General features: G+C 49.3%; 1 protein-coding gene across 3 annotated transcripts; it reads right to left on the reverse strand.

Moving 5' to 3' along the window:
• Positions 1-187: 187 nt before the first annotated feature.
• Fcsk (fucose kinase) lies at positions 188-20,335 on the reverse strand. Of its 3 annotated transcripts, XM_027406002.2 has the most exons (24): positions 20,235-20,335; positions 16,949-17,060; positions 16,250-16,401; positions 15,001-15,051; positions 13,549-13,674; positions 12,997-13,069; positions 12,370-12,467; positions 11,923-12,003; positions 11,310-11,429; positions 10,966-11,137; positions 9,942-10,054; positions 9,076-9,177; positions 8,790-8,960; positions 8,302-8,366; positions 7,579-7,949; positions 6,384-6,594; positions 6,052-6,218; positions 5,749-5,970; positions 5,115-5,258; positions 4,841-4,960; positions 1,788-1,975; positions 1,598-1,697; positions 965-1,188; positions 188-818 (listed from the first exon to the last, which is right to left on the reverse strand). In XM_027406002.2, the coding sequence occupies exons 2-24, from the start codon at positions 17,028-17,030 to the stop codon at positions 699-701; spliced, it is 3,273 nt and encodes a 1,090-aa protein (XP_027261803.1). In that variant the 5' UTR covers positions 17,031-17,060; positions 20,235-20,335; the 3' UTR covers positions 188-698. The 3 variants fall into 3 exon arrangements, with proteins under 3 accessions (XP_027261803.1, XP_027261804.1, XP_027261805.1); XM_027406003.2 differs by lacking the exons at positions 16,949-17,060; positions 20,235-20,335 and having other exon boundaries at positions 676-818; positions 13,549-13,744; positions 16,250-16,318; XM_027406004.2 differs by lacking the exons at positions 12,997-13,069; positions 16,250-16,401; positions 16,949-17,060; positions 20,235-20,335 and having other exon boundaries at positions 676-818; positions 15,001-15,054.
• Positions 20,336-20,750: the final 415 nt, after the last annotated feature.

The raw sequence follows: 20,750 nt of genomic DNA on the forward strand, positions 1-20,750 counted from the left end.
AAAACCTGAAGTCAAATGCATGAGACCTCGGCTTTCCATATCCAGTCACATGACATCAAGAGCCTTCATCCAGTCTTGGACTTCAGCCCTCTCTTAGGCTGTCAGCACCAGGAGCTGGATCAACTCAGGAGCAGCTTCCTACAGTGCCAGAAGTGGGAATTATTGCCAAGCAAGAGCTTTCTGAGGATAACCTTGAAAATTAGAATTTATTCCAAGAATGCCAGTGTTGAGAACCCGTTGCTAGATTCCTATGGCACTGTCTGGAATATTGCTGGAAAAGGCTTAGGTTATCAAAAACTTCCTGTACACTGTACTGGTTCACTGCCACAGACCTGGATATACACCTCCACCACCACCACCCATTCCCCAATAGAGGGCTGAGGACCAAAGTTGAACATGGGAATGGAATGTCTAAAAGTGTATCATTGGGGTTGGTCTGATTGTCATCCCTTCCAAGGCCCTAGTAGGCCTATACTGGGCCATGGAATTTGTAAAGTCCACATGGGACACTATCATTAAGATTTTCCTTAGTCCAGATGGAGTAGAGACCAAGTCTTAGCCATGGCCAGTCATGAAGTACAGTCCAATTCATAGACACTGCCTCTTCTTCTCAAGTCTTGCTTCCTTATTAGCAGCCTTGAAGAGGTAGGTGATGAATAGCAGACTGAGCTCCACTGAAGGGAAATGCAGCTGTAGCTCTAAGTGTTGCCTGCTTCAGAGGGCCCAGCCCCACAAAGATACATGTCGCTTCCTAGCAGCTGCAAGCTCAGACCCTGAGTGTCCACTTCCACCAGGTGCACACTGTAGTTGCCGAGGCCCTGGATAGGACAGAAGGAGTTAAAAGGGCTTTAAACAACTCCCAGGCCTTTTGGAGGCTGGACTGGTACAGGGCCAGGAGGACCATGATTGGCCACAGTGGGGTATTTCATGCCAACCAACTTCCAACCCTGACAGCAACACATACCTCAGCTTTGGCCAGCACAGCTTCTAGAGCCTCTTTCTGCCGTGGTTCCTTTGTCAACAGATAGAGAAAGCCCCCACCACCTGCCCCTGCCAGGCTTTGGCCATACACGTGAGGAGCCAGGATATCCATCATTCGCCGCACAGCCAGTGGCTCACAGCCTGGGGCCATAAGCTTCTTCTGTTCCCAATATGAGGTCAGGTACTGGCCTAACAGAGGCAAGTTTCCTGGGGTTGGAAGAGAGGGGATGGTTTGCCTGAGCCAAGAAACTCAGTTAATACTCTTTTGCAGAAGGAAAGGAGGGTCAAAAGGCAGGCACTTCTTCGCCAGTATTAGGGCCACCTGCACAGGGTTGAGGCCTAATATGCACAAAGCAATTAGCATGGTGCCCAGCCCAGTAAGTGTTCTATAGCCTTACCCTTGGGCTCTGTGCAGCTCCCACTTCCCTACAACTCAGGCAAGGCTGAGCCTCTCCCTCCTGTTTCCAGGTAAATGGGGTCAGAGGACCTTTCCCAATAGTGAAATTTTATGCTGATAAGGCTCCCACAAGGAGAAAACGGGGGCTCCAAAGGCCTAATGTGTGGAATTGCGTCAGGCCTGAGACAAGACTTAGCTCTGGATGGATAAATACCTCACCTTGGCGAAAAGCTTCAGCACATTTCTCAGTCTGTCGCACCAGTCTGCGGGCATTCTGCACCACAGCAGGCAACCGAGCATACCAGTTCCTCAAAACATCCTGCAGGTGGGGCATGGAAGGTGCAGTGAGAATTGGGTCCAGCCGAGCCCAGCTAAGAAGGTGCCTTCCTTATTTAGGGGCTGAGCTCACCTGCAGCAGGTTCCGAGCCAGTCGGGTCTTGCCAGTGTATACCAGAAGCAGATGATCATTGATCTTCTGGACAAAGCCCTCAGGCACAGTGATTTCCTCCACCTCCACCTTTAGGGGCAGGTGAGCCCGGGAGCGCCCCACCTTGATGCCAGGCATTAGGCCACTCACTTGGTCCTGCCAGCCACCTCCTATGAGCCCAAAGTTCTGTCACTGTTGGAGCCTCTGTGGCCCAACCTCACCCAGCCTAGTTTCATGGCCCTGACCCTCTATCTGGGACCAGAATGGAAAGACAGCTTGTTCCCACTCCAACTGAGACTACTAAGCCATGATAGCAGCCCAATCCCAGAAAGGAAAAGGGGCTGCAGTCAAGACCCCAGTTTTCTTGCAAATCTATCATGTAATTAGAATAGGCATTAGGCATGTAGAAAGATAGCGCTTCCATGTAATCTGCCAGTGCCCCAGCAATCTGTCTTCTAAGAGTGTTAAAGATAAGTTCATGGGGGCAAAAAGATGGCTCAGCACTGAGGAGCAGAATTTGGTTTCCAGCACCCATATCTGACAGCTCACAACCACCTGTAGCAATAACACAAGGGTATTAGGTACCTTATGGTTCCTGTAGGCACCCACAAGTACATATACCCACATAAAATAAAATAAAATGTCCTTTTTTTTAAAAGAAGAGGGCTACAGATACAGTTCCACTGTTAAAAGCACTGGCAACTTTTCCAGAGGACCCAGGTTGAATTCCCAGTGCCCACATGGTGGCCAACATTAAGTCCCAGGGGTAATCCAACACCCTCTTCTGGCCTCTACAGATATGTCTGCATGTAATGCACTGACATGTACAGACATACACATAAATAAGAAACGTAGAAAAGGTTTTTTGTTTTTGTTTGTTTGTTTGGCTGGTTGGTTGGTTTTTCGAGACAGGGTTTCTCTGTGGCTTTGGAGACTGACCTGGATCTAGCTCTTGTAGACCAGGCTGGTCTCGAACTCACAGAGATCCACCTGCTTCTGCCTCCTGAGTGCTAGGATTAAAGGCGTGCGCCACCACCACCCGGCTGTTTTTGTTTTTTTAAAGAAAGAAGCTCGTTGGGCAGTGGTGGTACACGCCCTCAATCCCATCACTCGGGAGGCAAAGGCAGGAGGATCTCTGTGAGTTTGAGCCCAGCCTGGGCCACACAGAAAAAACCCTGTCTCAACACAAAAAGCTCAAGGCCCTTAGCATTCATGAGCTCTAGTATTTCAAATAACAAATAAATAGGTAGATAGATAATCTGACAAAACAAGCTGCTTTGTGGCTTTGGTCCTTGCTATGCTCAATATGTGTGTGCATAAATATACGAGTGGGTCATGTGCCCATGTGGTCAGAGGTCAACACTCCGTGTGTGTGTGTGTGTGTGTGTGTGTGTGTGTGTGTGTGTGTGTGTGTGTGTGTGTGTGTGTACATGAATGCAGTGCCCCAAGAGGTCAGAAGAGGGTGTCAGATCCCTTGGAGGTGGATTTACAGGTAGCTCTTGAGCTAGGAACTCTCTAGCCCCTCCACCACCTGGAGCTCACCAACTGGCTGGCCAATGAGCCTGGGGATTCCCTGGTGCCCTCCTCCCAGGACAGGGCATAAGCACATGCTTTCACACCAATATTTTCACACTGGTACTGGGGAGCTAAGGTCAGGTCCTCATGTATGCACAACGAGCACTTTTCCACTGAACTATCTCCAAACTCCATCCCTCAGTATTTAAGAATGTAAAGTACAGAATGCAGATGACAAGAAGTATCTAAAATTTTACAGCCACCATATAAGAGAGCTAGAAATGTCAAGAATATACTATACCCTTCCTCAGAGCACTTGGTGCAGCTGCAAATGACACATTCCAGTGGCTACTGATGAGTGTCTAGGTCCCTTCCATCCCATGGCTTTCTCATGTTTTTGCTCATTTTATCCCCAGGGCCCAAGAGAGTAGATTATCGATAAATGTCAGTTGGCCAAATGAAGAACTTGAATGGCACACCTCAAAAGGAATCTGAAAACTCCCAGATCTTTTGCTAAAGACTGCTATTGTGGGAAGTGAGTACAAAAGTAGGGCTACAGCTGGGCGGTGGCAGCTCGTGCCTTTAATCCCAGCACTCGGGAGGCAGAGGCAGGCGGATCTCTGTGAGTTTGAGGCCAGCCTGGTCTACAGAGCGAGTTCCAGGACAGCCTCCAAAGCTATAGAGAAACCCTGTTCCAAAAAAAACAAAAACAAAACAAAAACAAAAAAACAGCAACAACAAAAAGGTAGAGCTACAGAGGAGTTGGAGGAGACCCCATACATCTTTAAGGCAGTTTCCTTCCAGTTACACCAGAGATGAGACCCCTGGGTGAACCAGGCAAATGTATGGCTGCTTTATATTATGCTCAGCTTCCAAGTGCCATGATGGCCAGGAGGAGAAGTCTGGTATCAAGGACATCTTAGAGCAGAATCTTAGCTGGACCCTCACTCTTCTACATATAGGGAGCCAAGAGAGTGTCAGGTTGCCAGGAAGAAGACTGAAGGTCCATCTTACAAACCCAGATCTGGCCCAGATTCTGAAGGGGGGCCTGCAGTGGGGAAGTCATGAAGACCGTCAGGCACCCCAGGTGCCCAATAACAAAAGGAAGGCGCAAGTGGGCCTGGAGAGCTGGCTCAGCACTTTAAGAGCACCCGGGTTCAATTCTCGTCACCCATGTGGTGGCTCGTTACCATTTGTCAGCTCCAGCTCCAAGGACTCCAGCACCCTCTTCTGCACTCCTTGGACCCCAGACAAGGCACACTTACATGTATGCAGCCAAATGCTCAGACACAAAAATCGAAAGGAGCAATAGTTTTTGGCCCTCAAGGAGGCATTCATGGCACATTAGCTCCTTTGAGATAAAACATTTCAAGTTGAAAAGCATCAGAAATCAAAGTGATAAGGAAACTATAACCATTTTAAAGTGTAACCGTTACATGCTACTGGTAAGCCTAGGGAACCCGCTGTACAGAGTCTATGGAAAATGTCAGAGTTCTCCACCTCCCTAGACCTCTTTGTACCTGTGGTGAGCACCTGTTCCAGATGCAGCACTGCATGGATCAAGGCCTCTGTGCCTACTGCCCGGCCTGCAGCCCGCTGCAAGGCAGCCAGGGCAGCCCCTGCTAGGATGCTGCTGGTGCCTGCAAAACAGAGGAGGACATCATGAGTCATGAACCACTTCTGCCCAGTCCCACCCACTCTTTCTGCTGTACAGAGACTAGGGACCAGGATCATAAGCAAGACTGAGGAGCTGAGACAAAACAGGTAGACAGCAGGGGCCCAGGATTTACTTACCAAGCCCGGAGCCATGGGGCAGCTCTGACCAGGTGTGCAACTCAAAGCCACCATTAAAGGAGTGTAACAGCTGTTCACACAGAGGGATCTCTGAGTGGATGTGCACAATACCCGAACAGATAAAGGCTGCCTTCAGCAAGGCCCCTGATGAATGAACACAAAGGAAGGAATTGGACTCCTAGGCCACCACTTAGCTTACCTCCAAAGATGGAGCTCCTCTGGTAGGACAATGTAGGCCTGTTTTGTTTTGTTTTGTTTGTTTTTCAAGACAGGGTTTCTCTGTGGCTTTGGAGACTGTCCTAGAACTAGCTCTTGTAGACCAGGCTGGTCTTGAACTCACAGAGATTCGCCTGCCTCTGCCTCCCGAGTGCAGGCCCCCATCCTTAAACCATAGAAGAACATCAAGGCTCTCTAACACTAGCAAATGTGTCACTTTATCCTGTTCTAGTTTGTACCTAAGAAGGGTGACCGCCAGCCCTTTCTAGTCTTCCAGGGCTCCTCAAACATACTGGCTAGCCCTAAGGTTAGATCCTCAATAGTCTGGGGTTCTCTGTGGATGGATCTCTAAGTTCTGCCCTCATCCCAACTGGCTGTGGCTGCCATCCCTATTTAACAATGCCCTAGTTGTCCTGACCTGGGGCGTGAGGCTGGCAGTAATCTTGCAGGTCATCCAGGCTCCGACACACCATCTTCATGGTCATCTCATCCTGTCGAGGCCCCACTGCCAGCCGCAGCTCAGGCTCCCGGATGCGACGTGCCTTGGCCCCAATGGGCCGGCAGCCATCCACCCGCACAGCCAGGCCCAACACTGCTCCACCAAGCTCATAGGCAATGGGTGGTGTGTCACTCCAGCCACCTATAGCAGTTCAAAAGGTGGTCACAGAGCCTGCCAGCCTGGCTCTGAGGAAGTTACCCATACCTCACCCAAAGGACTTACCAGAGAAATCCACACGGGCTGGGCACTCAGTCACCACCCACTGCCCAAGTGCTGTCAGCTCCACTGGCTGGGTGGACACAAAGTGCTGGGATGTCATCACAGCCTGGCGGATCAGGATCTGCTCAGCACCCTCATAATGGCGGGCAGCTCGAACCAGCAAGGCAGGCCTGACAGATGGAAGACAGCCAGTCGGCATGGTGCCCCAAGCTGGGGGTAGTCTTGGTCAATCTGAACACCCTCTCTCTGAGTTCCCACCATCAGGAGATCCTTCCCTGGATGGCTTCTCAATGGGTTCCTGGTGATCCTTTACTCAATGGGTGATCAACACCTACCTGCTCAGCCACTTTTCTCTTTCCTGGGCAAGCGCCTCCACACCCCTCACCAGGTCTCCACACTCCAAGTATGAGAAAGGCTGGATCCACTCAGGGTTGGCAGCCGGCCCACTGCGTAAGCCTCCTCGGCCCTCTGCCATGCAACCCAGTACATCTGCCACACAAGCCAGAGCCCGGGCTGCCACACCAGGATCTTCTGCCCCAGCTGCAACTGAAGGACCAGGAGTTAGAAGGCTGCTGAGCCCCCAGTCTCAATAGTCCCCCAATAGCCCAGATTCCTCATTCCTACCAGCTTTTGTCAAATTGTGCACCTGCACTTGAATGCATCCTACTCTACCTAGCAAAGGTTTTACTCTGCTAGCTCCAGCCCAAATGTATCCTCCATGGCTATCTAAGACATCAGAGTTAAGAGTTCAGGCTGGGGTCGGTGAGGAGGCATGGGAAATGCACTTGCTGCCAAACCTGACATGAATTCAACCCCTGGCACCCATATGTTGAAAGTAGAGAACAAGTTGTCCTCTAACAGTACATGCACACATATGTACACACACACAAGAAAAAAATAGATTAAAAAAAAATGTTTGTTTCTTTCAAGACAGGGTTTCTTTATGTGTAGCCCTGGCTATCCTAGAACTCACTCTGTACACCAGGCTGGCCTGAAACTCAGATCCACCTGCCTCTGCCTCCAACTGCTGGGATTAAAGGCATGTGCCACCACCACCTGGCTTAAATATATAATTTTAAAAGAGTTCAGGGGTCAAACCATGTGGGTTCAAGTCTTAGTCTCAACTAGCTATGTGGCTATGAGAGACTTAAACAAGGACAAGGCTCCAAACTTCTCAGGGCCACTAATAAGACACTTTCTATAAGGCTAAGAATCTTAGCCACCAGGCCATATGGTCCATCTACAGTGGGGGAGAGCTGCCATATGCCGGGTCCCTGCTGGAGCTCTGCACCCCCGTTCTGGCACTCAGTACAGAACACACAGGCCTGTAGATGCCATAAGGACCCAGAGGCTTAGCAACCGGGCCTCAAACTCCCACTAAAAGCCTTAATAACAAGGATGAAGCTTTCTAAAAACTAAACTTGGGTGCTTCTTCTATTTTAGAATTGCAAGGCCCCCTACTACTTTCAATTGGCGGCTCAGAGGGCAGGCAGGACAAGAGACCATAGTTTGACTCCATAGCACACTCACCCTTGTCCAGTGTGGCCAGCAGGGGTCCAGAACAACCTTCACCAACAGCAGCCCGGATCAGTGGGAGCAGGCAGAGGTCCTGCCGGGCCTCTAGCACATGCCGTGCCTTCTGCAAGGCCTGGCAGAAGAACAGATCCCGACGGGAAGCCAGTGTGGCAGCCCGGTCCAGGCAAGGCTGTAGCTGCTCCCAGGACAGGCGCCAAGAGGCTCGCCAGGCCCGCAGGGCCTCACCTCTGTCCTCCTGGGGGTACAGCATCCACAGCACGTCCTGAGGCCCCAGGGCCCTCATGGGGTGGAGCACAGGGAAAAGGCGGGCACTGAGAAGGCATCGATCTGAGGGGGGCGTGTCTGGGTCCCACAGGTCCCAGTCTCTGGGGTGCAGAGAGGTGCATTAGTGGGAAGGAAACTAAGGTTCCTGCCTCCTTCCCAAGCCCTGGCCTGTCTGTCAACTCATGGGGATGGGACATACACTACTGCCTCCCATGGAGGAGTATTACGAGGAGAGGGAGGCCATCTGTCTTGTTATCTTGCTTAAGATACTAAATAAAAATCCCAGAGTCAAAATATAGCACAACCAGGGAATTAGAGCTGCACAGGGGGAGTACTAGAGACTCCAGCTGTTCCAGACAGGCCAGGCAGGGCAGTAAGAGGACTGGACAGGGCTGCTCAGGGACTTGGCCGCCCAGGCCCACAGAGGCCTGCTGGAGCATCCAGCTTACTCACCGAATGCCTGTCTTCTTGAAGAACTCATTCCAGGACATGTTGAGATACATGCCTGCCCCCTGTCTCTGGGGGAAGAGGAAGAAGCAATCAGGAATGCAGGGGCCTTTGAAAGGGAATAGGGGACACCAGGCCAGAGGCTGGGGAACAGATGCTCCAAAGGGGACTGGAAGAGAGACACACACACACAGGAACAGGTTCTTTTAGACCACTTTAAAACTTCTGCCCAAATACATAGGATTTAGAGCAGAATCCTGAGTTCTACTCCTGATGGGGGCTATTACTGGCCATGGGATCCAAGGCAAGCTACCTTCTTTAAACCTCAATCACCAGCCTTTAAAAAGGGGATAAAATTCTCTAAGGTCTATTGAGACATCTGGTGACACCCCCAGCCCCAGTGCTCAGAGATCCCTGTGACAGGATAGAGCCAGACCCTGGGGGCTCCCCAAAGTCTGAAGATGGAGGCAGAGGAACATGCGGTAGATGCCTACTTCCCAGCTGTCCAGGCGGCCAACAAGAGTAAATGCTCGGCTCAGGGAGCCATGCAGCCGCACATGGTGTCCTTGCAGGATGAGGTCACGGAGCTCCAGGCCATGCAGTGCCTCGGAGTGGGCAGTATCCAGGCCACTCACAAAGCAGCCAGCGCCAATATGAATGGGGCCCTGAGAGGAAGGGGGCAGGCATCTTGAGGTGGGAAGCAGGTACATGGGACATCCAAACAAATGCTGAGCAATGGCACCCCATCTGTTTCCCCCTGCCCATGCTGTCAGGCCTCACCCTCAGGTGGCAGTGCTGTAGGACACTCCGAGGTCCCAGGTATACAGGGCCCTCCAGCAGGCAGCTGACCACAGAGCATGAAGCCTCTAGCAGCTGTGGCTCCTGTGAAGCCAGGGAAGAAAATCAGGGAAGCTGAAGGCCAAGGACCAAGGGCTACCTTAATTCTCCCTTGGAAACAAATCTCTGGGTGGGAAGTATAAAGACCCACTGCATTCTGGGAACTTCAACCAGCCAGATCCCTGCTAGACCCAGTCTGGCCTAAGCCAAAGAGTGTTTGTTTCCCATTCCATCTTTCCAGCTACTCCTATCCCAAGAGCAACCTCTGAACTCCATCTGTCCTGTCCCCCAGCATCATGGCAGTGACCCAGACCCACATGTGTCTGTCTCCACAGAGACCCCGCAGAAAGGCCTTCCCTAACTTCTGATGTAGTTCCCTGGCTCTGTGGCCTTGGACAAGTGCTTAGTGTCTCTGAGCCTCCAGTGCCTCTGGGATATCTAAGTGTGGTGGCGCACGCCTTTAATTCCAGCACTCAAGAGGCAGAGGCGGAGGCAGGCAGATCTCTGTGAGTTCAAGGCCAACCTGGTCTCCAGGGTGAGTTCCAGGACAACCAGGGCTACATAGAGAAACCCTGTCTCTGAGGGGGGAAAAAAAAAGTTCAAGCTCATCCTTGGAGACATACCAAGTTTGAGGTCAGCCTGGGCTACAAGAGACAATGTCTCCAAAAAAATAAAAATAAAAAAGATAGTTAATAATTAATTAAAATAGAGACAGCACCTTAATTTATAGGTAAACTGTTGTAAGCACAGGGTCTTTTTCTGAAGCTCACATGTCACCTGACCTCAAGTACCCAGCAGGCTGTTCTCACCTCCACCTGGGAGTGGACGATCTGGGCTACAGCGACCCCAGGCATTGTGAGGCTATGCAGGAACTCACTGGCATCAGCAGTCATATAGCTGTAGCCACCATCAGGGACATACACTGTAAAGACAAAAGTGTGGACCCCAAGGGTTTGAGAGATGGCTCTGTGGTTAAGAGCAAATACTGTTCTTACAGAGGACTGGAGTTTGATTCCCAGCACCCATATCAAGAAGCTCACAACCACCTGTAACTCCAGCTCCAGGGGATCCAATGCCCTCTTCTGCCCTCTGAGGGTACCAGCACCCACATGTACATACCAACAGGCAGACACACAAACATACATACAACTTTTTAAACTAAAAAATAAATCCTTTTTTTTTTTTTCTCGAGACAGAGTTTCTCTGTGTAGCTTTGGAGCCTATCCTGGCACTCACTCTGGAGACCAGGCTGGTCTCAAACTCACAGAGATCCTCCTGCCTCTACCTCCCAAGTGCTGGGATTAAAGGCGTGTGCCACCAACACCTGGCAATAAATCCTTTTTTTTTTAAAGCACTGGCTCCAACCCTGTGCCTGCCACAGCTCCAATGCAAGGTCAGGTGGCTGCCAGCAGACATCCTCACCAGACACTAGAAAAGCAAGTATGGGGGTTAGCCACTTGGGCCAATGATAAAACTGAGGTTCAGAATGTATGTGTCTGTGGCCCATAGACAGCAGGTGGACACACAGAGAAAGGAGCCAAAGCAAGAGACAAGAGGAAGACAGAAAATGGAAAGCATATCTGTCCAATCCACTAGCTGGCCTGCCTTATCCACAGCGCAGGAAGCAGTTTTCTCTCTACCCCAGAGAGCCAGTAAGAAATACTCACCCAGTGGGCATGATGGCATATGCACTCGGGAGGCAGAGGCAGGTTGGTCTCTGTGAGTTCAAGGCCAGCCTGGTCTCCAGAGGGAGTTCCAGGACAGCTGGAGCTACACAGAGAAACCCTGTCTCAAAAAACAAAACCAAATACATACAAAAAAAGCAATACCCACCCATAGTGAGGGGCTGATCTCGAAGCTCCCTCCACAGCTGGGCTCGGGCTCCCTTAAGGTAAGCTGCTACGTCTGCGTCACCTTGCCCCATTTCTGGGGGCCGTCCAGCTAGGAAGTTCTCCCTGTTCACATTCCGAGCCATGCAGAGCAGGATGTCGAAAAACAGAGACAGCTGGGTGAGGGTGAGAAGCACAGCTGTTGGCAGGGCAGCAGCAGGGTCCTGCAATCCCAAGCCTGGGCTGGGACAGTCCCAACTGCAGAGATGCTGACCCACAAAGGGGAAAGGGCTGGCACACGGCATCTCACCCCCAGCCAGGTGACCCCAGTTGCCTTTCTTCAGTCACCTGCACAGGCTGGGCTCCAGAGTCCAAGCCCATGTAGGTGCAGGCATCCAGAGGTGGGCTCACGTGGGTAGCCAGGAGGTGCTCAGCAGTCTCCACAGAAAAGAAGACAACCCCGGAGACCTGGAGGGATACACAAGGCTCGAGTGGGGGGATCCTGAAGCCAAGCTCAGGCATGAGTTGAGGAGGCACATGTGATGAGCCACAGGTATGGACTTTTTGGACCACCCAGTCCCCAGATGGGCAGCTTCTACCAAAGCACCTGACAGAACCCCCTCAACCTTCAGGCCTCCTGCCAAAGTCAGTTCCGCACCTTTCCCAACCCTCCCACCCACACCACCCATCCTGGGCTGCTTCTGCATCTCTTTCAACCACATTCCCTAACACACTCAAATTGGGTTGCTTTCTGGCACAGGATGAGACCCTGAACTTCCAAGTCTGCCTGCTCCATGGACTCTGGCTCCATCTGCTCACCTGAATGTCTCGTTAGCTTCTGGTTCTAGCTTAGCCCGGAATCATATAAAAAGAGTGGGGCTTTTCCCCAGAAAGAAAGGGAAACTGCCCCCCCATTCCAAAAAGTCCCCAAGATCCCTCATCTCAAGCCCAGCAACCATACCAGCGGTACCAGCCCGTCAGGCCCGACACAACGTTGTAGCTCTGCCTTAGTGCCCTGGTAGTAAATGTCCAAAACAAAGCCCTGTGGGGAGAGGAAGAACAGAATTAGGGACAGGAGCAAGGGAGGACCAGAAAGAGGGTACAGCTGCGAGTGTCAGTAGATGGCCCCATGTGACAAGACACTAATCTGGCAGGTACCAATGTATTTGTGGGGCCACAAGAGTCACAGACTTCTACCTGTAGAAGGCTGAGGGCCGGCTTTAATGGCTGTCACACTCTCTCAGTACCTGAACACAGCCTGGTATGCAGAGGCGAGTGAGCACCAGAGCTGTACCACACAGGAAAACTCCTCAGGCTCGAGGCCACATGGAATACCAAGGACAACAGGTTCTGGGTCTGGAAACATACCCCTGCCCCAGGGCAGCTCAGCTATACCCAGGAGTAATACCTGTGAGTCAGTGAGGTAGACACCATGGTTGAGAGCGTAGGTCAGGCTCCCAGGGAAGGCGATCACTCTGGTTCCCCGGAAGCCATCCCAATTGATCCCTATGGGGTGGCACAATCAGGGAGGCAAGGTAAGGAGCCCAACCATGAGGAAGCAAGGGCTCAGAGATGGGGCATCTGGACAGCTCTAAAAGGGAAATATAGTTTCCAAGGCCAAGTGGACTCTGGGAAAATTACAGCCCCTCCCCCGCTAAAGTTCTACCACAAAGAATCGTGGGCCAAAGGAGTGGGGCAATTTTGGCCATTCCTATTTGGGTGTTTTTTTGTTTTTGTTTTTTTTCTGGTGGGGGTGTGATTAAGTTGTTTGAGAACTCATTATAGATTGAACTTGCTGCAATCTTCCTGCCTCCCCTCCTCCTCCTCCTGAGTAGCTAGAATTATAGACATGAGGCACCACAACCAGCTACTAAGTCTACAGATGGGCAGACTGAGGCTCAACAGAGCAATGCTAGCCTCTTGGTCTGGCCTATGCTTTCTTTATAAATAGGCTGCTGAAACAGAGTGGGCTAGAGAGGTAGAGCCAGCCGTAGGTGTGGAGAGGGAAAGTGGTCCTAGGCCATCCCAGGCTCACCGGGGTTTGGAGGAACAGACAGAAGCATGTCGGTGCTGCAGACCCACACACCTGGTGGGGAACCTGGACCCAGCTGCAGGGGACCAGGGGGAAGAGAGAGAAAAGAGAAAACTTAGCTAGATGCCGGGCCCAACCCTTCCTCTACTCTTTCATCCCTGTGTTGGCTTTTCTGTATGCTCTCCCAGCCAGTTAATCTCAGAGGAGTCTCTGCTGAAGTATCAGGACCTCTCAAGAGCCATGACATCAATGTTGACCCCCTTCCCTCTCAACCCCAAGCTGTACTTCCTGTTTGTTTTGGGGGGACAGGGTCTCACTATGTAGGCCTGGCTGGACTGGAACTTAAGAGCTCCACTTGACTCTGCTCCTGAGTGCTGAGATCAAAGGCGTGCATCACCACACCTGGCCCTAAAACTAACTGCTTGAAGTTCTAGCTGTGCTCACTGCAGACCATTTTTTCTGGGGTTCCTTTCCCATTTGAGACACACAGACCCTCAGAATGTGCAAACTGGCTCTATCTGGGATGGGCCACCCTTGTCAGCTATCTGGCCTTACCCGGTGGGTCATGATGTCCAACAGGCAGTCCAGGTTGCATACCAAGGCCTCGACAGGGGCCTGCGGATTCTCCACAGGGAGGCAAGTGAAGGCCCTGCCACAGTCATCGAAAGGGAAGTCTCGGCCCTATGGGGCAAGCAGAACCTCATAAGAGCCAGTCCTTGATGCAGAGAAGCTGGGCACCACAGCCGGAACACTGTACAAGGGTGGTGGGCATTAAGGAGAGGTATTTAAAAAAGTGTTATATTAATGGTTCTTCTTTTAATTTTTATAATTAACATGATTAATGTGCAAAATTAGAAAATGTATACATGCAAAAGGAAAAAACATCCTGAGGAACACTAAGTACTGCCCTCATTGTGAGATATATCCTACCAGATTTTCAGTAATACAATGGAGGTCAAAGAACAAAAGGAGCCGGGCGTTGGTGGTGCACACCTTTAATCCCAGCACTCGGGAGGCAGAGGCAGGCAAATCTCTGTGAGTTTGAGACCAGCCTGGTCTACAAGAGTTCCAGGACAGCCTCCAAAGCCACAGAGAAACCCTGTCTTGAAATACAAAACAAAACAAAAAAGAACAAAAGGAGTCTGGTCTCTGCTTCTACTACATGGGTCTTGGTTTGGCAGAAGGTGCCTTTACCCCAAGCCAACTCAAACAGCCTATCACTCATCCTTTCTCTAAATTTTGTTTTTTAACAAACGTAAGCTGGTCAGGCATGGTAGCACATGCCATCGATCCCAGCACTTGAGGAGCAAAGGCAGGTGGATCTCTGAGGCCAGCCTGGTCTATAGAGTGAGCTCCAGGCCATTCAGGGCTATACAGTAAAACCCTACCTCAAAAACAAACAAAGAAGCATAAGCTCAGTAAACCAGAGAAGTGACTCGGTCAGTGGTATGCTTGCCTAACACACATGAAGTCCTAGGTGTAAACCCTGACATCATATAAACTGCACAGGGTGACACAGCCTGTGCTTGAGATGTGGAGAATCAGAAGTTAAGTCTGTTCTCAGCTTCACAGCAAGTCTGAAGCAAGGCAAGGGTACCTGAGGCTCTGCCTTTATTTTTTAATTTTTTTAAATGCATATATGTGCGTGCCTGCTTGTCTGTATGTGCATCATGTACATGCAGGTGCCTGCAGAGGCCAAAAGAGGGCATCAAATCCTGGGATTATGAGAACACAAAGCCATGCCCAGCTTTTACGTGGGTGTTGGGGATTTGAACTCAGGTCTTCATAGTTACACAGTAAATATTCTTACCCACTGAGCCTTCTCTCCATCTCCAGATGAACCTTCATCTAAAATACAGACCTAACTAACTCCCAGTTTCCAGGGATTTACACAATGAACAGCTTGCATACACACAACGGTAGAATACTCCTAAATTCCTAGAACCATCCCATTGCTAGAACCAAGATTCCGACCCTCTGCACAGCCCATACTCTGTTTTCACTTACCATGTGCAAGATGAGGATCCAGGCTGAGTGCAGGACATCAGATGTGACCACCTGTCAAGAGCAGGAGAGCCCTGTTGACATAGGCCTTGGGCAAATGGCATCTAAGGATGATACCCTCCTGTCCAAGGAGGGTTTCCAACACAGGTATCAAAAGAAAAAAAAGGCAAGATCAAGACCAATGAGCATGTGGAGCATGGTGGTTCACGCCTGGCACTCAAGGGACAAAGACAGGAAAATTTCTGTGAGTTCAAGGCCAGCCTGTTCTACATGGTGAGTTCCAGGACAGCCAGGGCTACACAGAGAGACACTGTCTCAATAAATATATAAATTAAAAAACAAACAAACAAACAAACAAACAAAACCGATAAGCACAGTTAGGCAAGGAACAGCCTGACAGGCAGCCATCCACTTGGGAACACTTCCTAGACTTATTTGAAGGAGAGACAACAGGCAGCAATTTGAGACCAGATGAATGCCTTGGGAGGTATCAACTCCAATAGCAACTACAGTACTCCCATCCCCTTGCCAATTCCGCCTCCATGGCTGGGGAATGCCTATGACTAGGACCACCGTCCTCCACACCTTTGTGCTACGCAAGCAAGGTGACTGAGTAAAATAGCCAGGGGACAGAGCCTGTGAGAAACACTGACACACATTCTTCTCAAAGGGAGGCCACACACACATCAGTTCCACTGAACAGGTGCCTTAAGGGGACAAGAGTATAAAGTGGCAAGATCTATGAATGCTTTCATTTTGTTTTGGAGACAAAGTCTCACTATGTAGCCCCAGCTGGCAGAAACTCACTGTGGACTACCCTGGCCTTCAACCCACAGAGATTCACTGCCTCTGCTACCAAAGTGTGGAGAGATAACAGGCATGTGCGATCACACCCAGCACGATCTTTGAACTTTTCCAAGAAAAGCAAGCTGGAAAGCATCCTACTGAATACTGAGATACTGGCTCCAAACTTCTTGAGACAAGTTTTTATTTTACTATGTGGTCCAGGTTGGCCTTAAGCTTGTGGCAATCCTCTTCCTCAGCCTTCTGAGTGTTACCATGACTGGTTTCTGGCTCCTCTCTAAAAATACTCCATAGACTGGCTCTGCCTTTTGCCCTTACCTGGATGGCATTGCAGAGATGAGTTTGTCCAACTTACACACGCCAAATCCTGAACAAACTAGAAGCTCATGGAAACTACTGAATTCAACAGGGACATGGGCCAGAGGGGCAGCAGCTCAGAAACACTCACCGTGAAGCCTGCACGAGCACTCAGGTGTTCAGCAGCCACCAGCAGCGCATTGAGGGTGGCTCCTCCACTGCCTACTCGAGTCTGGGGGTCCTCCACAGCCAGTAACAGTGTCCCAGCAGGAATCTGCTCCCGCTTCTGCCGTACCTCCAGTTCTGTGATCAAAATACATGCTGGGACACACACAGTCACCCCCCACCTGACCCAGCAAGCCTGTTAATAGTCGTTCGATTACATTGACTTAGCTTTTCATACAGTAGATAACTAGATCCTTCCCAGACTCTTGGGAGGTAAGTACTGTTACACTCATTTTACAAATAAGAAAAACTAAAGGCTGGGGCTGGAGAGATGGCTCAGCAGTTAGGAGCACTTGCTACTCACCCAGAGGACCTAGGTTCAATTCCCAGCACACACATGACAGCTAACAACTGTTTGTAACTCTAAGATCTGGCACCCTCACATATACATGCAGGCAAAAGCACCAATGAATATAAAATAAATAAATTTTTAAAAAACAGTCCCAAAACAAAACAAAAAAAAAAACCTAAAGGCCAATGAAGTGACATGTGTATCAAGTTACAAGACTAGGGAGAAGTCTGTTTCAACCCAGGTCTACAAGGCTCCCAGTGCAGCAGAAGTCTGGTAAGTGAGAGGGTTGGAGAGTTCCAATTTAAGGTAAAGGTGGAAGGGCATGTCACCTACCTCTCTGAAAAACCTGGACACTGTCCTTGTACTGGCATGTCAGGATGATCACTGTCCAATCAACCCCTCTTGGGTGATCCATTCTGGCTAAAATGGAGGGGTGAGGAGCTTCCTGGATGATATATATGAATATTTTTAAAAGTCAGACATTAAAATTAACTTTTTCCAGTATACAGTTTTATGAATTTTAACACAATAATAGTTTTTTGTTGTTGTTGTTTTGTTTTGTTTTGTTTCTGAGACAGGGTTTCTCTGTGTAGCTTTGGAGCCTATCCTGGCACTCGCTCTGGAGACCAGGCTGGCCTCCAACTCACAGAGATCCACCTGCCTCTGCCTCCCGAGTGTTGGGACTAAAAGCGTAAGATTCTTTTTAATTTTTAATTTTATTATTTTATGTGTATGAGTGTTTTGCCTGCATGTACATATTGTATGACATGAGTGTCTGGTGCCTTCAGAGGTCAGAAGAGGGTATCAGTTACCCTGGGACTGGAGTTGCAGATGGTTGTGAGCCATCATGTAGTGCTGGGAATCAAACTTAGGTCCTCTTCGAGAGTAGCAAGTGGTGGCTCACTCCTTTAATCTCGGGACTCAGGAGGCAGAGGCAGGTGGATCTCTGAGTTCAAGGTCAGCCTGGTCTACAGAGCGAGTTCCAGGACAACCAGAACTACACAGAGACCCCCCTGAAGGGGGGAGTAGCAAATGTTGTTAACCAATGAGCATCTCTCCAGCCCCTCCTTATACATAACTTTGTTCACTGCATTTGTAAAATAAAAGGTATGATTTTAAATGTCCCCCTCCCCAAAACAGTATGTGGCATCTGAAAGCGGCTGAGTGAATGACAGATCTTTCCAGGGTGACAAAGGAAGTAATAGAGTTTTAACTTGACCCTGTTTAGGAGGGAATGAAGGCTCTGAAATAGTCTCTGGGTCAAAGGTCCCAGTCCCGGTTGGTTTTTTTATTGATAGAACAGAGTCAGCTGGGAAGAAAGAACCACAATTGAACTGCCTCATTCACACTGCCTGTGGGTATGTCTTTGAGAAACTGCTCTGACTGATAACTAATGTGGAAGGCCCTATCCCGAGGCAGGTGGACTGGGTCATATAAAGAACCAGCTGAGCAAGCAGCCTGCCTTCCTGCTGCAAATACCTGCCTGGAGTTCCCGCCCTGACCTCCCTAAGTGATGGACTGTCACCTGGAAGTGTAAGACAAATACACCTTCCCTTTTCTCTCCAGGTTGCTTTTGGTAGAGTTTTATCACAGCAATAGAAAGGCAACCCTGAATACTAACGGGGTAAAAAAATCAGGGAAAACCTTAAGAAATCAAGCAAGGCTGAAGAGTATTCCTGGCCAGATCAGCCAAAAGAGTATTTAATACCCCAAGTAATACTTAGGCAGTGTTCTTAGGCAACATGCCAAAGGCATTATAGCGTAAGCTCATAGGAGCCACACACCAGCCCCAACAGTTGATCTTATCACAGTGTGTGGATAAAGAACCTGGGTTTAAAGAGTAAGCAGGCTGCCTAAGGTCAGGTAGAGTTAGAACAAGCAGCTGGGTGTGTCACAGTGTTTGTCCTCTCAGTTACAGTTCCGTGTCACATGTGGCATTTGCACAGTGATCTTAGAATACAGAAAGTTAATTATTCCAACACTTTGCCCATTTTTAACAGAACTTCATTTGCCCAATCCAAGTTGGAATACTTGGATTGGGCTTTTTCTTTTTTCTTTTCTTTTTTTCTTTTTTCTTTTTTTTTTTTTTTTTTTTTTTTTTTGAGTTAAAACAGGGTCTTGTGAATCCTGCACTGGTCTCTAATTCACCTCAAACTTCTGATCCTCCTGCCTCCATCTCCTGTGTACTGTAAAGGCTTGTGCCAACTCACCTAGGAAAGTTTTTTGTTTGCTTGTTTGGATTTTTGGTTTTGTTTTCTAGTGCTAGGAATCCTCAACAAAATTATAGGATAGTGCATATATCCAAAGACAATAAAATACACACACACACACACACACACACACACACACACACACACACACACACACACACGGACATAGTTTTGAGATGCGCTCTCACTTTGTAAGCCTAGCTGGCCTCAAACTTTCATCCTCCTGCCTCCACTTCCTAATACTGGGTTTATTGTGCTCAGCTTATGGAATAGGCAAGGACTGTGAACATTTCAACATTTAAAAAACTTAAAAAGTTAAATCTCCTCTCTCTATCTCTACCTCTCCTCCCTCCCCTCCCTCCTCCCCCCTCCCCTCCCTCCTCCCCTCCCCCCCTCTCTCTCTGTCTCTCTGAATATTTAAGCATTTAAAAAAAAAACTTTAAGGGCTGGAGAGATGGCTCAGAGGTTAAGAGCACCGGCTACTCTTCCAGAGGTCCTGAGTTCAATTCCCAGCAACTACATGGAGGCTCACAACCATCCGTTATGAGATATGGTGCCCTCTTCTGGTGTGCAGATATACATGGAAGCAGAATGTTGCACACATAATAAACAAAATCTTAAAAAAAAAAAAAAAAAAAACTTTAAAAGTAGCACAAGCCTTTAATCCCAGTATTCGGGAGGCAGAGGCAGGAGGATCTCTGTGAGTTCGAGGCCAGGCTCCAAAGCTACACAGAGAAACCCTGTCTCGAAAAAAAAAAAAAAAGCAAACAAAAAGTGCCGGGCAGTGGTGGTGCTTGCCTTGAATTCCAGCCCTTGGGAGACAGAGGCAGGCAGGTCTCTGTGAGTTCGAGGCCATCCTGGTCTACAGTGCGAGTTCCAGGACAGGCTCCAAAGAGAGAAACCCTGTGTCAAAAAACAAAACAAAACAAACAAACGAACAACAACAAAAAAAAAACTTTTTAAAAAGTGTGCGTGTGTGTGTGTGTGTGTGTGTGTGTGTGTGTGTGTGTGTGTGTGTGTGTAACGGGCCCTGAAAAACTCCAATCTGCAGCTTTCTGAAGAACAAGAGATAGAAAGAAGTTGGCTGGGAGTAAAACCAGGCTGTAAACACCACCACGTTCATGAAATGTGTACCTAGTGGGGTAAACTGAGTCAGGGAAAAGACTCAAATAAAAATTAGGGCAGTGCTGGCACACCCGGAGCTCCACCGGCTCAAGGGAATACCCCTCTGTGTGCTGTGTGTCCGCAAGACGCGGGGCTCCCTCTAAAAATCCTAGATCAAGAGAAAGCTGTACTGCAGAGGTCCCCTGCAGCTAGCTATCGCTGGGAGCGACAGTAGAGATACCGAAGACCCGCGGGAAGGTGCCCCAAACCGGAGCAGAACTGAAGACCCCCACGGACCCACATACCTGCGTCGGCCTGTCGCTCGCAGAGCCGGCTCTTTAACACGGCTGCGCGCTTAGCGCAGTGCACCCTGGGAAATGGAGTTCCTTTGGAGTCGCGGGTGCCTGCTCTCAGCCCCACCTTTTTGAAGGGAGAGAGTTCTTAAACTTAGAAGGAATGCACCACCAACTTCTAGAACTACAACCCCCAGAGAGGACAGGGAGTCTTAAAGACACAGGCCCATTTTGGGAACTCGGGATACCAGCTAAAGGTGTTATTTTGACTTTTAAAAAACACTTTTAATTTTTTTTTTATTTTTATCATTACCTTCATTATCATCATTGTATGTACATGAGTGTTTTGCCTGCACCACATGCATGCCAGAAGAGGATGTCAGAAGGCGGCATTGGATCCCCAGAAACTGAAGTTAAAGATCATTGAGGAGCAGCCATCTGCTGCTCCATCTCTTCAGCCTTTTTTTTTTTTTTTTTTTTTTTTTTTTTTTTTTTTTTTTTTTCCAGATAGGGTCTCCCAGGCTAGCC

This window comes from Cricetulus griseus, chromosome 3 (assembly GCF_003668045.3).
Source record: "Cricetulus griseus strain 17A/GY chromosome 3, alternate assembly CriGri-PICRH-1.0, whole genome shotgun sequence".
In the NCBI taxonomy this organism is placed as follows: domain Eukaryota; kingdom Metazoa; phylum Chordata; class Mammalia; order Rodentia; family Cricetidae; genus Cricetulus; species Cricetulus griseus.